Raw genomic sequence first — 14,532 nt, 5'->3', positions numbered from 1 at the left:
AATCTTTTCTTTAAGCGTTAATGCCAGAAGTATAATTATGGGATTCATGGCAAGGTCACACCAAGCTTCTTTCAGCTCATTCAGCTTTGTGTTTAGATGGTATTACTACACTAAAGGTCAACAAAATGAAAAGAGGAAAATAATCTATATCCAGCGTCCCTGTGGCGCAGTCTGCTAATGGAAGTACAAAAAGGAAAAGGCTCATCAGTGTTGCAGAGACTGCCAACAGTAATCTTATTTCCATTTGGTTTGCATTAGTTTGTAAAGCACACATTCCCAAAGTCCCTGAAATCCAGTGTGCAATGTTTTCATACACTTTCTAGTCATTAATGACCTTTGCAGTGTACACTTCTGTGCCCTGATGGGTCGGGGAGCCGTTCTGCAGCACTGCTGACTGGGCAGCCTTCACAGCTTTGCATACAAAATCAGCAGTCTCTGCCAGTCAAGTTTCACTCACTTTTTTTTCCCAGCCTTCAGCCACAAGTGAAGTCTGAGGTTTTTATCCACTGCTGGATGCTTCCCTCTGGCGGGGTGACAGAGTTTGAAATGCGAGCCGGTTGGAAAGGCTTAACCTGGCTTTCAGCTGCATCTCTTAATGGGCCACACTGGCACCTCTCTCAAATCTCTCATGTCCCTCTGTGAAAACACATGGCAAGGGTCAGCCTGGAGGGAAAGATGCCGACTTACTGCCCAGGGATTCTGTGTTTTATACTGAAGCTCACACCACTAGTTGTGGTCATTAGTCCAAAGCTGTGACATTTTTTTTATCCTCTTTAATTCCAGACTGCTCTACTAATGAAGCACCTCTGGCAGCATCCATCTCCAACAGGGGGAGCTGCTGCCCTGCGGTTTGCTAAAGGCTCAGTCCCTACAATTGAAACGTAAACCAACAGTAGCCCTTCCACCAAACAACAACACAGGGGGAGATATTTAAGCTCCAATTCCCTGTCAGAGTTGTTCTCAGAAAAAGGGTAGTCAGTGTATTTTAACGCTGTAAGGTATTACTGTTAACGTTGTGAAATAGAACAGTATTTTTAGATATGAAGTTTTTTAAAAAGTTGCAAAGATAAACCCCATTTTATGTCAATCTTCAAGGATTGACATAAAATGGTGGAAATATCTGATTAGGGCATGGGGGAATGTAGTCTAATTACTGTGTTTTGAACACATTATTTTATGGAGCATCAATATACATGTTAGAGTAGGCCTAAACCAATATCTTGAGTTTGTTGTGAGCTACCGGTCTTCAAGCCTATAGGTCTACATGATTCAGTCATAGGCTGTATATCACAACACAATGAATCAGTTATTTTAGGATCATGCCATAGGCTATAAAGATGTACTTCAAATCGCTTTTCATCCTTTTTTATTTGGATTAATTGCCATTCCAACATAATTACATGAAACTGCGTTTTCGTGTGCAGCCTAAAGTCGGTGGACTGTTCCATGTATTTGATTGATCCCGTGACGTTGAAACCGAGGCTACAAGCTCATATAGTCTTCAGTTATGTTGGAGGAATAGCCTACAAAATATACAGTGTTTATTACTCAGACTTGTCAGTAAGGGAATTTGTGGATGTTGTGTCCTGCTGCCATCTAGCACTGATGGATGGGACTCAACCCCCCTCACCCTCCCTCGCATCAGGACCCCCATCGATAAGTCGTGTTCCTCAGAGATGCTTGGAAGGAAATTGAGGTTCAGTCTTACGCACCCTCACCATCATAAAAAACGATTTATGGATTCCTCGCGCGTGTGGCCTATGCCTTTTTGCAATTTATTTACGGCGTGATTTACGGCTCAGGCTTTCACATGCTTTGTTACATGACATGATCCTATTGGATGAAGAGGGCAGGGGATTTAGCAACTGATGACAATGAGAGAGAGAGGGAGAGCGAGAGAGAGAGAGAGAGAGAGAGAGAGAGAGAGAGAGAGAGAGCGCAGTCTACACCCGCGCAGGCATCTCCAACAGCAGAAAGAGACACAATGCTCGTTACAGGCTACAGATGCCTTTACAGAAAACCACCGTCTGCAGTCTGTGTAGAGAGCCCTCTTTCTCTTGAATTACCGACATATCATTAATAGCTTTCTGGCGGAGATTATGGGATTGCGTCCAATTAGAGAACACGTGGAAAACGCATCTATGAAGCTGGCCGCTGTGTGCCCGTCTTGCCCGTGATGGAGGAGTCTGGTGGTGCATCAGCTGGAGAAGAGTGAGAGGCGCAGAGAGAATCAATGAGGAGACTGAGGAGAGGAGGAGATCTGTCAGCGAAACCGAGAGCGGCCGGGGTCCCTTTCTGTGTTTAGGCAAGGTCAAAGTCTAGCCTGATTGAGATTATGTCCGCGCGGAGACTACGAGGACGGACTTCCCGCTTCCTCTCGGGGGACCAGGTCGCCCGGGGATGTCCCCAGAAAACCAAGAGTTTGTCTCGCTGCTGGATTGCAGGCGCTGCAAAAAACCTCTCCATCTGCGCGGTCATGATCCATCTTTATTTTTGACTTACAGTTCAAGAAAAACGTACATGGCTTTTATGGGGTTTTTTTTTCGGGAGAGATTCATTTTGGTGAAAAGTTTCAGAGAACAGATGGATGATTAATTCGGCCGTTTATTCCTTTTAATTGCGCGCGGTTAAATCAATTGAAGGTGATTTAGAAACTGCTGATTACAGGGGCAGCGGTGAATTGAATTCCTCCAGAGCGCTCCAGCCCAGCAAGCAGCAGCGCCGGCTTGTTGTGTGTGTGTGTGTTTTTTTTTTTTTCTTGTTTTTTTTTTTTTTTGGACGGTCTGCTGATTAGAAGTGTTGTTGTCGCTGTCCATGGTGCTGAACTTGCGCTCCAGGAATGGTGGAGACGCTGAGTATCGCAGTCATCGGTGCTCCCGGCGTGGGGAAAACTTCTATAATCCGCCAGTTCATCTATAATGATTTCTCGGAGGTGTACACGCCGACCAGGACCAGATATGTGTACAGACCCTCCGTCATACTGAACGGCAACATGTACGAGCTGAAGATTTTAGACGTCCCGCCAATCTCCTCTTTTCCATCAAGCTCGAGCCAGGTAATGTGTCCGTCTGAGGAGTCTGGACCCACTTGGGCAATGAGGACATTATTAAAAAAAAAAGAAAAAAAAAAAGATTTACAATTGGGTCCTCTCATCCTATGGCGATTCATTTCTCAGATTTTATTCATTTATTCTCTACTTGTTGGTTGGTTTGATGGTTTTGCGAGGGGCCTGTCTGTCTGTCTGTCTGTCTGTCTGTTCACGAGCGCTGGCATTCCTCAAAGACAAAACACCCATTTTATTTATTCTCCTATCACTATCAGATGTCCCTAGCCTACTAGTTGCTATGGAGACCCGGCTGACTTAAGCCTTGGAGAGCTTTACTTTGACGTTATAAAACTCTCTCTCTCGCTCTCTCTCTCTCTCTCTCTCTCTCTGCCACTGTCCTCCCTCATATGCCAGCTTGCACAATTTTGCTTATACTGTATAAATTGTATTTAATCATGGCATGTGTTTTATAATAGAAACAATAATCATTTTCTATACATTTATTCTTGCTGAGACTTCTACCTAAGCAGGTGCAGTATTCCCTGGGGATTAAGACTGTCTTCCAGGGTCGAACACAATGAGATCTGTGCTTCAGTAGGTGGTGAAAGACAATACACTGATGATTGGGTTGAATCTGGTCTGTATAGAAAATAATAGCATGATTGCGCTGCAGGCATCGCCACAGCACCTGGTTAAATTCCCATTTTAAAAATAGAACCAACAGCCTGGCCTTTTATTCATGGCCACAGGTCATTAGCCACATCTCATTAGTTCACCAATCTGATAGGATCAGAGCAAAAAAAAAAAATAACACTGTAGCTCCAAATGTTCTGTCCCGGAGCACAAGATTGACAGCGCTAAGGAACAAACTGTTTGCACAACAGATTTGTCGCTCTGTCTTAATCCCTGACAAGAGTTGGGAATATTGAAGTAGTATTTCTTAGGCCTTCTTTTGTAGCTTTTCCTCTCCTAAAAGTTGTTTTCCTTTAAAGCAAAGTAAGGGCTTGTTCAATTTCTCTTTTTAATTTGCCTCCAGTTCACTAGGAGGGAGCCAGAAAGTACAAAATGCAGGATAGGGAGGGTGTGTGTGTGTGTATGTGTGTGTGGAGGATTATTGGGTACTGAACCAGCATGCTCCACTCCAAGCCTCTGTTGACTAAACGAGAGTGTCAAACTCCTGTCCGGTGCAGCCTCGGCGGAGAGGCTGTGAAGCTTTCAAGATGGAGATCTCCAAGGTCACCACACTGAGCTGACACTGAGCGCCCTCTGATGCCCGCCGCTGATCATTTTTCTCTGCTTCTTCAGTGTGACACATCGCCTGCAAAGAACAACTATGTCTTACTACACAGGGGAGGTGACAGTGAGAAAATGAGATCAGGCCAGGGAGAAGAGCGAGTGGCTGGATGGGAGGCCTCTCCAAGTGTCGGTCTGCTCTGCGCTCAGTAAAATCCACCGGCAGGAAGGCAGAACCCGGAGCGATCGTCCTCCTGAGCCGCGCAGAATTAGCTATTCTACGAGTGGAGCCGCGCAGATTTTACAACATCTTGTCTGGAGGTGTTAAGAGGGCTGCAGTGCGCTTCATTGTTTCCTGCCCACAGAGACCCCCAGTACAGGAATCCTGATTGAGTTTCCTCTTTCTTCAGCTAAACGGTGCTTAACCCCCATTAGGGAGCAGCCTGGTAGGTGTGAGCAGAAAGCAGGAATAAGACGGGATGAACCATCTCATGACGCGTGTGTGTGTGTGTGTGTGTGTGTGTGTGTGTGTGTCCTAAGCTTTGAGTCACATGAAAAAGCTTTTAAGAACACAGCTTTCATTCTCTGCCATTGTAGCATGTTGCATCATATTGTTTCAGCGTTTCCTCTTCATTTGAGAGTGGTATTACAGTGAGCAGGGGTCCTTTGTGAAAGGTATGGGCAAACCATTAGCTGAGGGCTGCTACATTTCTATCAGACAGATTTATGATTTACGGTTACTCATTTACGCAGCAACGGCCCTGAGAGGCCAGCTGAAGTGTTTTTTTCTTTCCGCCCATGTCCTGATCTGCTTGTTCTGACGCCTGCTCTCCTCCTGTATCTCATGATCTCCTCTATTCATTGTGACAGGAGTGGTGAGACAGCAGGCGTTTTTGACTCACCTCCCGGCTCTCTATTGATCCTGTGGGCAGAGAAATGTAACCTGGGTCAGGGTCACAGGACACAGTGGGCCGCTGCCTGCTGAAGCAGCGCCGGCACAAAGAAATCTGTACTTCCAGCACAGCGCAGATTGAATTAAAGCACAGCTCCCTCCTAGAATACTGCAGGGAATAAAAGACCAACAGAGAGGAAAGCAGGAATTTGCTGCAGTCTATTAGAAAGGTTACACAGAGTTTAATGGACACTGTAGAAGTAAAGTTTACCAAATTGGGTTCCATCGTTTCCCCTGAAATTTCTGATGAACAAGCTGCAGAATAGAGTGAGTCAGTCCGCCTCCATGCTTATGTAGCGTGGCAGTTTCTCATCACATCTGATTTTAAAGAAGAACACTGACTTTCTCGAAGGCTACTTGTGGCCCTGTTTCACCATTTGGAGAACCTTTTTTTTCTCCTCTCCTTTCCAACATTGAAGACGGGCAACATTCTATCTTTTCACAGTGAGGCTCTGACGGTGTAATCATTTGTTTGCTTTGCGGTGTGTCTGTCTGTTGCTGATTGCGTTCACAGAGCATCTGTCACAGTTTGTCGATAGGATGTGGTGACAGATGGATTTAGGCCTGACAGCGGATCTAGCACTGATTTTTTTTCTTGTTCTTTTTTTGTTCTTGTGATAATGTATCACCATGACTCCCTCCCACAGAAGATGCTCCCTCTCCCTCCCCTGCTCTCTCTGGCCATTTTTCTTAGATATCTCCTTCAATCTCCTTCACTGCCTGTGATAACAGTATAGAGACGATTGCTTTTCATGTTACACACTGTAATCTCAACTCTCACAGAGCTGGTAGAAATTCAATGCGCACATCTGTAAATAGAGGAATGTTTATGTGCTTGTGTGAATGCATGGTGTGTACATGTGTAGTGTTTATGTGTCTGCATGCTTTCCTATTTACATAAATCCAACATTGGAGTGGCAGTGGGGGTTACTTTCAAAATACAATCAATTACTGGTTACTTACCTACATAAAAGTGTAATGAAAAACATAAGACAGTGGATTATTCCTTTCAGTTACTTTTACTTTCCCTCTAAAATCTAGAGAATAGAATTTAAAGCTATAGTTTTATACAATTTATGGCTTAGAAAGTGAATAGTGTCATTATTATTATTTTATCAAGCGTGATTAAATGCAATTTCAGCTTGTGTAAAATATGTCTGTGATCTCCTGATTAATATTTTAAACTCAACAAGTAATGTCTTTTTTCCCAAAGTAGGTCTATTTGATCCTTTCGTTTTGTAACATTTTGGTTTTCTGTGTGTGTGAATGTGTGTGTGAGTTAGTCTAAGCGTGTGAGTGCAAGAAAATTCTTTAAGTTATAGCAGGCAGTCGACCAGCAGCTCAGGATCATCTCAAACAACCTGCATAACTCAAACAGCAATAAACCCAACAGATGTAATGCTTTTCTGTGCTGAAGGTCATCATTGAGTAATGAGAGTTTTCTCCCCAAGGGATGTAATAGATTTTAGATGCACAGTGGGCAGCGTGGCCTATGTGTGGCATATCGTTAATTGCCATGCACCCTTCCCCCACCTGGTCACATATTGATCCATCACAACCACCCATTACTATTGAGCTGCATTCCCTGATGTCGGGAGACTCGACAGCTTTGTCATAGCCTGCTAAAAACTGACCGAGGCCCGCGGTTGTCAGGGAAACATGTTCTGTTTGGCTCTTGAGGAGCGAGGGATGAGATGCTCTTTTTCTGCGGAGTGTTAAAAAGACCGACTGGAGGACGCAGACAGTGGCACCACACATACATTCACGCCCCCACATGTACACTCACACATACACGCACCCTCAAATTACAGCCCAAAGGCACACACAAATAAACATGCCCACTCATACATTTTTGATTTATTTGACTTCAATGTATCAGTCTTGTATTGCTGAACCATCCTCCCAGTTCTACTTCTTAATTTCTTTGTTTTCCCTGTGTTCTTTGTTTGGGTTTGAATAAGTGGTGTTGCTGTTTCTAGCTCCTCCTCCACATTAAAAACAAGACTTGGATGACAAAGACATATGAGATGAGAGCACAAGCTTCTATTTTTAGCCCACAGGGCTGTGGGCTGCATCTGAAGCACCTAGGAAGGATGCCAGTGTGTATATCTCACACTGTCAATTTTCCCCCAGTTGTCAAGAATGTGATGATATGGTGTATAGTCAGTGTGCATGTATCTTGTAGATTGGCAAAAATAGGTTAAAATTTCTGAAGTTCCCACAAAAGAAGAGATGACAGGAAATTATAGTGGAAATACAGTGGATCTGTGACATATTTCCCCCAGTCCCTCTAAAGAAGATTGAATCGATATGGAGAGAGAGAGAGAGAGAGAGAGAGAGAGAGAGAGAGAGAGAAAATAATCACACTTTCTGCCATTTTTCACTACTTCTTCACGCTGCCTCTCTCTCCCTCCCCCTCCCCTCTGCCTTCTCTCTCACTTTTGATAGCAGTGATCTTAGAGCCACATGTTTGTCTCCATGCCTGATCAGCCTCATTATCTCCTCGCTGATGTGTGAGACTCTCTGCCACACACTCACCTAGACACACACCTAAAAATCCCTCTTCCAAATTGAATGAAGGCAATTATTCCTTGCCGACAGACAGTGTTAGCATTGTCATCATTATAAGTTACGTGATCATCGTCTGCTCCCTTAGCATTCCCTGCCACTCAAATTCTCAATCTTATTTTCACAGATCACCTGTACAGTGTGTTGGTTTTAAAAGCATATTATTTTCTCTTTCTCAACCTGGAAAGGAATTTGTTGATGAGCTGTTAGGAGAATGCCTCTGCCAGAACTAGGACTGAATAAGTTACTGTTGCTGCACAGAATATGTTATCCATTGTTTGCCTTAATTGCTGCTTGTCAGTGTGTTTACCTTACTGTTTTTATTGTAATCTTTCCTGCACTGAGTTGAGTCGAATTGAACTGAACTGAAGTGAACTGATTTGAACTCAGCCGAGTTCTTGACAGCCTCACATCCCGACACCCTCCATTAGCATGGTGCGGGCAGACCAGAGGTTATGTTGACACCCTGTCTGCTCATCCCTCGATCCGCCACTGCTCTTTCATCTTCTCCCCATTCTCTCAGGGCCGTGTTTTATTTTCGCTCTTTCTCTCCCTGAGCAGCTCTTTTTTTTTTTCCCCCCACCCCCCGATGTTCCTCTATTTTCCTCTCCCTCCTTAACCAGCAGGACCACTTATAGATTCATAGCACGCTGTTGGAGGTGGTGAGGGTGGTGGCGGGGTGGCGAGGTTCATGGGAAACACAGCGTGAATAGAACGGGTCACTATGTCATTGTTGAAGCCGCTGTCCCCTAGCAAGCTGAAAATGCATCCAGTTGTGCCATGTGCTTTAATTACTGCTAGAAACTCATTACCATAAAACTAGTGTTGCTATTTGCCTCGCTGAATGTGTACTGCATCACAAAGCTGAACAGAGTAGCAGCACAAATCATACTGTATTATGCTCCTATTTCTTTTTCTGACACAAGGCCCCATGTTTGCTTCTCTCTCATAAGCTGCTCCCTCTGTCTGTGTCCTTGACCGCATGTAGCTAAGACGTTGTGCAGCTCTTATGCATTACGCTGACCGCCAGGCAGTCACCATGTTTTATGGCTTTACACTAGGCTGCCTGACTCCCACAGTGATGCCAGCTCTAAGACTTCATTAACACTTTCAGAGAGGAGAGAAAAAGGCAATAGAGGCAGGAAAATTACGACCACAGAGGATGGGATGGTGTCACTTTGGGTGAATTGAGCCAAGGTGTTTTAGGATAATATGAGGAAACACATGACATTCAGCAAGATTATCTTTGTGAATGGGTGAATTTTTAATACATGAGTGCATTGCATAATCGTCTCAGATAGTTTATCTTGGGTCAGATATTTATGTGTCTCTCTCTCTCTCTCTTGTAGGAGTGGCTGGATTTGCGCTGCAGAGGGGTTCGCAATGCCAACGCCTACATCCTGGTCTACGACATCTGCTGTGTGGAGAGCTTCGAGTACGTCAAGATGATCAGACAGCAGATCGTGGAGCACAGGTACGGTCAGCAGCAACACTGTCAGACAAACTCTGTTTAACCACCAGTTACATACAACCATAAACGCACCATTTGTTAACTATCACTGCTGGTTTCTAGTGGCATCGCTGTGTGACCCTTCTGAAGACAGCGTGCAATTTCACAGCCATGCTACGCCGCTATACAATTACATGTTTGTGACAGTGTGACAGTGACGGATAGTCCACTCATGGTGATATCTTTTAATTCAGCGCATCCCTCCCTGCATCCTGACAGTTTAGTAATGAGGTGACATTTGATTCTGGCATCGGTGAGCGAGAGCCGCATCAGCCATCGGTGATTTAAAGATTATTTTTTATGACATTTCTGCTTTATTGGACAGATTACAGGCAGGAAGCGGGGGAGAGAGGAGGGGGAATAATATTATGATAAAGGTCCCAGGCCAGATTTCAACCTAAGCCGTTGCGATTACATGGTACACACCTTAGCCAACTGAGGCACCAGGATGCTGCAAAGGCATCACCTGCTCTGTGGCTCTCTGGCTGCTGGCATCTGCACCTGCATATATTTGCATATTGATAGGGAAAATGAGTGGCCCTCATTTGTTGCACGGTGACATGACCGAGCCCCCATTGCTCAGTTCATCCCCGCATTCCTGTAGCTCCACATGCGTTTCTTCTGCCATGTGTGTTTATGGCCCATGACAGAAAACCATTATCAACAGCAGCAAGGGAAAGAAGGGTGAGCACAAGGGGAATGGAAAATAGGAGAAATATGTGTAATCATAGGAGAAAGATCTGAAACCAGACTGATAGGTAAGAGAAGGAAGGAGGGAAAGAAGGAGAGAGGGAAGGAGAGGGGAAGATATATGAATTGATATTGTGAATAACGGAGGAGGTAGCACCTAAGGGTTGCTGGGATTTATTAAGGTTTGCCTGACTGAGCATGTAAACTATAAAGGAATTGTCCCTCTGTGTGACACACACACACACACACACACGCCACAATCTGCAATAACCTGAAACGTTCCTCGACAATCTGCAGACAAGATCCTTTCACAAACAGCATAACCTTATTTCATCAGTTTTTTTTAGCTCTCTACCCTGAAGCCCATGACTGCATACATTTTTATGAAGACTGTGACAGTATTGGTTCGCTGCATCACCCTATATAGTTCTCACCTACACACACACACACACACACACACACACACACACACACACACACGGCTGCATCTCTATTGAAACCCTCAAGCACCAGTGTAAAGAAAAAAAGGTGAGATAATTATTGCAATGTGCTTTTGAAAGTCAGAATGTCTTCAAGCACTTAGATTTATAGCTTGAGAGCCATACTTGGCTCATTAGACAGAAGAGGCATGATGTAACAAAAGTAGCCTTTATTCATTATATGAGTAACAGATAAATTGTTAAAGCAGTAGTAGACTTATTTTAGCACAAAGTTGTCTCAGTGATTCACTAAATGTCTTGGCCATGACCAAGTAAAGCAGCTTGTAAACATCACAACACTGCCACAATACTTCACATTCATAATGGCCATTCATCAGTGCTAATTTGCTGGTCCGATGTGAGTTCACCATGACCTATTATAGTTGATGATTTACATGCTAAATTATTGTTTTTAATTAAAAAAGCTAGCTGCGAGCTCCAGGAACTCTGGTATCCTACCAAACAGCACCACATGACAATTCAGCTCATTGTTAGAAATCACATTCATATTGTCAGACCATCACCCCTTTTGAGTGTTCAGAATACTGTTTTGGTCCTTTACTAGCTGAGTTCACTAAACAAGCAAGGTGTGACTACTAGACATCACCAAAATAACTAATAACAGAACATTTTAACATTATCATTAACATTTGAACCCTACAACAGTTTGTGTCACCACCTGTTGTACTCTATAGAAGGTGACATCACCTGGCACCAAAGATCAGCCAATAACAGATGGCACTTAAAGAAATTTATCAAGCAGATGCAATTTTTGTAACATGCTTTTTACCTTTGGATGTCAGGCTTTACACAGATTTGAGTTTGGTATTAAGTTACTCTTTAAATTCCATGCAAATCAGAAGATTCATGAGCCTAAATGTGTGACTGTGAAAAATGTCACCCTTTTTTTTCTTCCCTTCATAGTATCTGCCATCTGATCCAATTCATGACTTAATTCATGAACGACTCTGATTGGTCTCAGATTGGATTTCCAAACCACAACCAACAGGGCTTGATTGGAAATGCTTGGACTAAATGACATCATCCTGGGTGCTGATGTTCTTTATTTGTTTAACACTGTAGGACGATGCATTGAAGCACAAATCAGGCTTTAAACAAGACAACAGTGTTACATGTCAGCGACTGAAGTCTTGAGTCACAAATGTATGCCTCTAGCTTGCCATACATCTTCACAATTGAAAGTGCTGTAAAGCAGCCGGTGCAGAGTGTGGTGGGAGGCCCCTAGAGCCTGTGAGCTGTGATCCTCCAGTCCGCCCCCGCACGCCTCGCAAACCTGGGGAAACTGCACACAGACGTACTGCACCCTCCTCTCCAACTGCCGTGACAAGCTGCGAGGCTCTCAGCACCCATGTCACCACCAAAAAATCTCCTATATTAACTGTGCTTGCTGATTAAAGTGATTCTGATTACACTCTACACCGACTTTAACACACATCCACACACATATACAAACACGCGCATGCACGCACACAATAAAGGTATCCATTCATATATGGATTTACCATGACTCACAAGCACTCCTGCTGCAGAAATCAACTCTCATTAAGCTCACCGACACTCACTGATAGCGTGCTAGACAGTATACTTCCGACCTTCAGGTTGTTATTGTTGTTGATGGGGGTTGTGACGGGAGTCAGTTTGTCACAGCATGGAAAATTTCTCACCTTCATTCAGTCCCCATCACATCCTCAGACACCTCAACGCATTTGTTTGACTGTGATTTCAGAGTCAAATAATTGTCTTATTTTACTTGCCAGATTAAACTCGCAATGAATTGGCATTTTTAGAGCATCTTACTTCTTTAATTTGATCTATTTCCTGTTTAAAAGGGATACTGGGGCAGGACATAACACATGGAGGGATAATTCAGAAGTACTGTAAACTAATGGGATATGGGATGGGTTAGGGAGAGAAAGGCAGTTTTTTTTTTTTTATGGGAGGGGCAGAGGGGCGGGATTGTTTTATTGGCTGGAATCATAGGTTGGAATATACGCCTCCTGGTACACAATTAAGTCAACCCTAAAGATTTTCCATTTTCCAGCAAGTAAAAGTAATGAGATAAACAATAATACATATAAAAATACAATAAAATGTAATGTTTGTCATTTATTTGGGCATAAATTGTCAAATAGGTGTACATATGATAGTTAGAATTAGCTTAAAAGCCAAAAAAGTCTTCTTTGATGTCAGTGTGACTTCAAATGCTGCTGTGTCTTCTTCTTTTCGCTGCTGTAGGGAAGGCAGCAGCAGCGAGGTGCCAATCCTGGTGGTGGGCAGCAAGAGAGATCTGCAGCGGCAGCGCTTCACGCCTCGCAGGGCCGTGTCCGTCCTGGTGAAGAAGACCTGGAAATGCGGCTACGTGGAATGCTCCGCCAAGTTCAACTGGCACGTGGTCCTGCTCTTCAAGGAGCTGCTGGGCATCGCCGTGGCACGAGGCATGCGCCAGAACCACACCTCCATCCGTCTACAGGGGGCGCTACAGAGGAACCGCTGCACCATCATGTGACCCAGAGAGCTCCCTCCTCCCACTACACCCCTCTCGCCTCGGGAGTGGAGCGGCGATGGAGAAAAGGACTTCTATCTAAATGGCTGGAAAAATACCCTGTGGCCTCCTGCTTTAACTGAGCTGATTTTTCATAATGAGGTTTATTAGACTCTTGCGCTGTAAAAGACACTAAATCCCACACATGATCATCCAACCACTTCCTATTCAAATTCTGCCAAATGTTTAGACGGAATGAAAGGAGGGAGGTAGAGGAGGAAGCAAATACTATTAGTATAACACAAAGTTTTTCTCATATCAACCAGACAGGCATTTGAAGCTTCCCAAACTCCACAGCAACAGGTCTTATTGATGGGTGTCTGTTGGCTATAGCCGGGCTTTGACAGTATGGAAGCTGTTTGAGAGTGTCACATTGGAGAGGCAGCAATATCATCGAGTCTTCCTTTTTGAATACGTTTGTCATATTCAGCAACGTCAACAGGGGACACTCACACTTGACATGTCTGGATTCATTAGTGAGGTATGGAGGGAAAGATCAATAGGAAAGTATAGTAAATATTAATAGCAAAGAATAACTAATCCTTAATTTTTTGGTAAGATTATCTTGAAAGAGATGTACAAATAGATACAATTAGACCGTGTACCTTTTTAGATTCTGAATAGTAGCCTGCATTGTCCTGGTTTACTGAATTTTGTGGGCCTTTTTGCTTTCCTGTCCCTGTTGTATACAGTAAAAGCTGTCGTTCAGAAGCAGGGTGGTTTAAGGTTGTCTAGCAGCAGAAAACACTGCAGTCCCTTATCATGATGTACTGTAGGACTTTAATCTGCTCCCTCCCCTCGCTCACTGTCTGTTTCTGATGAATACATTAAATCCAGGGAGCTGGGGACCTGCAGGAGGCTGCAGAGGCTGAAAGGAGACAGTATACAGGAGATGTGAGTGTGTGTGTGTGTGCGCGTGTGTCTCCGTGTGTGTCTGTGTGTGTGTGTGTGTGTGTGAGAGAGAGAGAGAGAGGGAGGGAGAGAGAGAGACAGAGACAGGTTTGATAGTTGACATTCAAGGCAAGCAAAGGACAGACAGATGGAGAGTACGGAACAAGATAAAGGACAGATGTTCAGTCTTTGGAAGTTGGAAGGAGCAATAAAAACCCACAGGGATGTGACGTCCTGACTGGCTACACCACTATATTATACTGACGATGCCTCACATGGATATACAGTAACGCTTTCATGCTCAGACACCCTGCAGACAAACGCTGACTCCCACAAAGACATCCCATGAGTGAATCACAGAAACACAGGGGACCTTAATAAAGCTTTCATAGCAGTATCTGAATTGTATCTAATTGGTAATGTTGTGAGATTAACCGTTGCTTTTTAATTTGATTAGGCCTAAATAGATACTTTGTGAATATGGCTGCACTGGAAGTTAAGTAGGCCTACTGTATATAAGAGTGATTCATGGAATAATTGACTTGCATGCTTTTGTTGGGTAGAGCCAACAGGTCAGGGTTTAATTGCACTGATGTGAAA

At 44.0% G+C, this 14,532-nt stretch overlaps 1 protein-coding gene across 1 annotated transcript; it reads left to right on the top strand.

The window, feature by feature from the left end:
- Positions 1–2,839: 2,839 nt before the first annotated feature.
- rasl10a (RAS-like, family 10, member A) lies at positions 2,840–13,005 on the top strand. Its single transcript, XM_071523183.1, has 3 exons — positions 2,840–3,055; positions 9,149–9,278; positions 12,740–13,005. Exons 1-3 carry the CDS (start codon positions 2,840–2,842, stop codon positions 13,003–13,005), a joined length of 612 nt encoding a protein of 203 aa, XP_071379284.1.
- The last annotated feature ends 1,527 nt before the right edge of the window (positions 13,006–14,532 follow it).

The sequence above is a fragment of the Centroberyx affinis genome, unplaced genomic scaffold (assembly GCF_046629955.1).
Source record: "Centroberyx affinis isolate AG114_WGS23_722 - 3 ecotype Tasmania unplaced genomic scaffold, CSIRO-AGI_Caff_v1 ptg001070l_1, whole genome shotgun sequence".
Taxonomy (NCBI): domain Eukaryota; kingdom Metazoa; phylum Chordata; class Actinopteri; order Beryciformes; family Berycidae; genus Centroberyx; species Centroberyx affinis.
The sequence above is the reverse complement of the archived record's forward strand: the minus strand, read 5'-3'. Positions and strand labels throughout refer to the sequence as shown.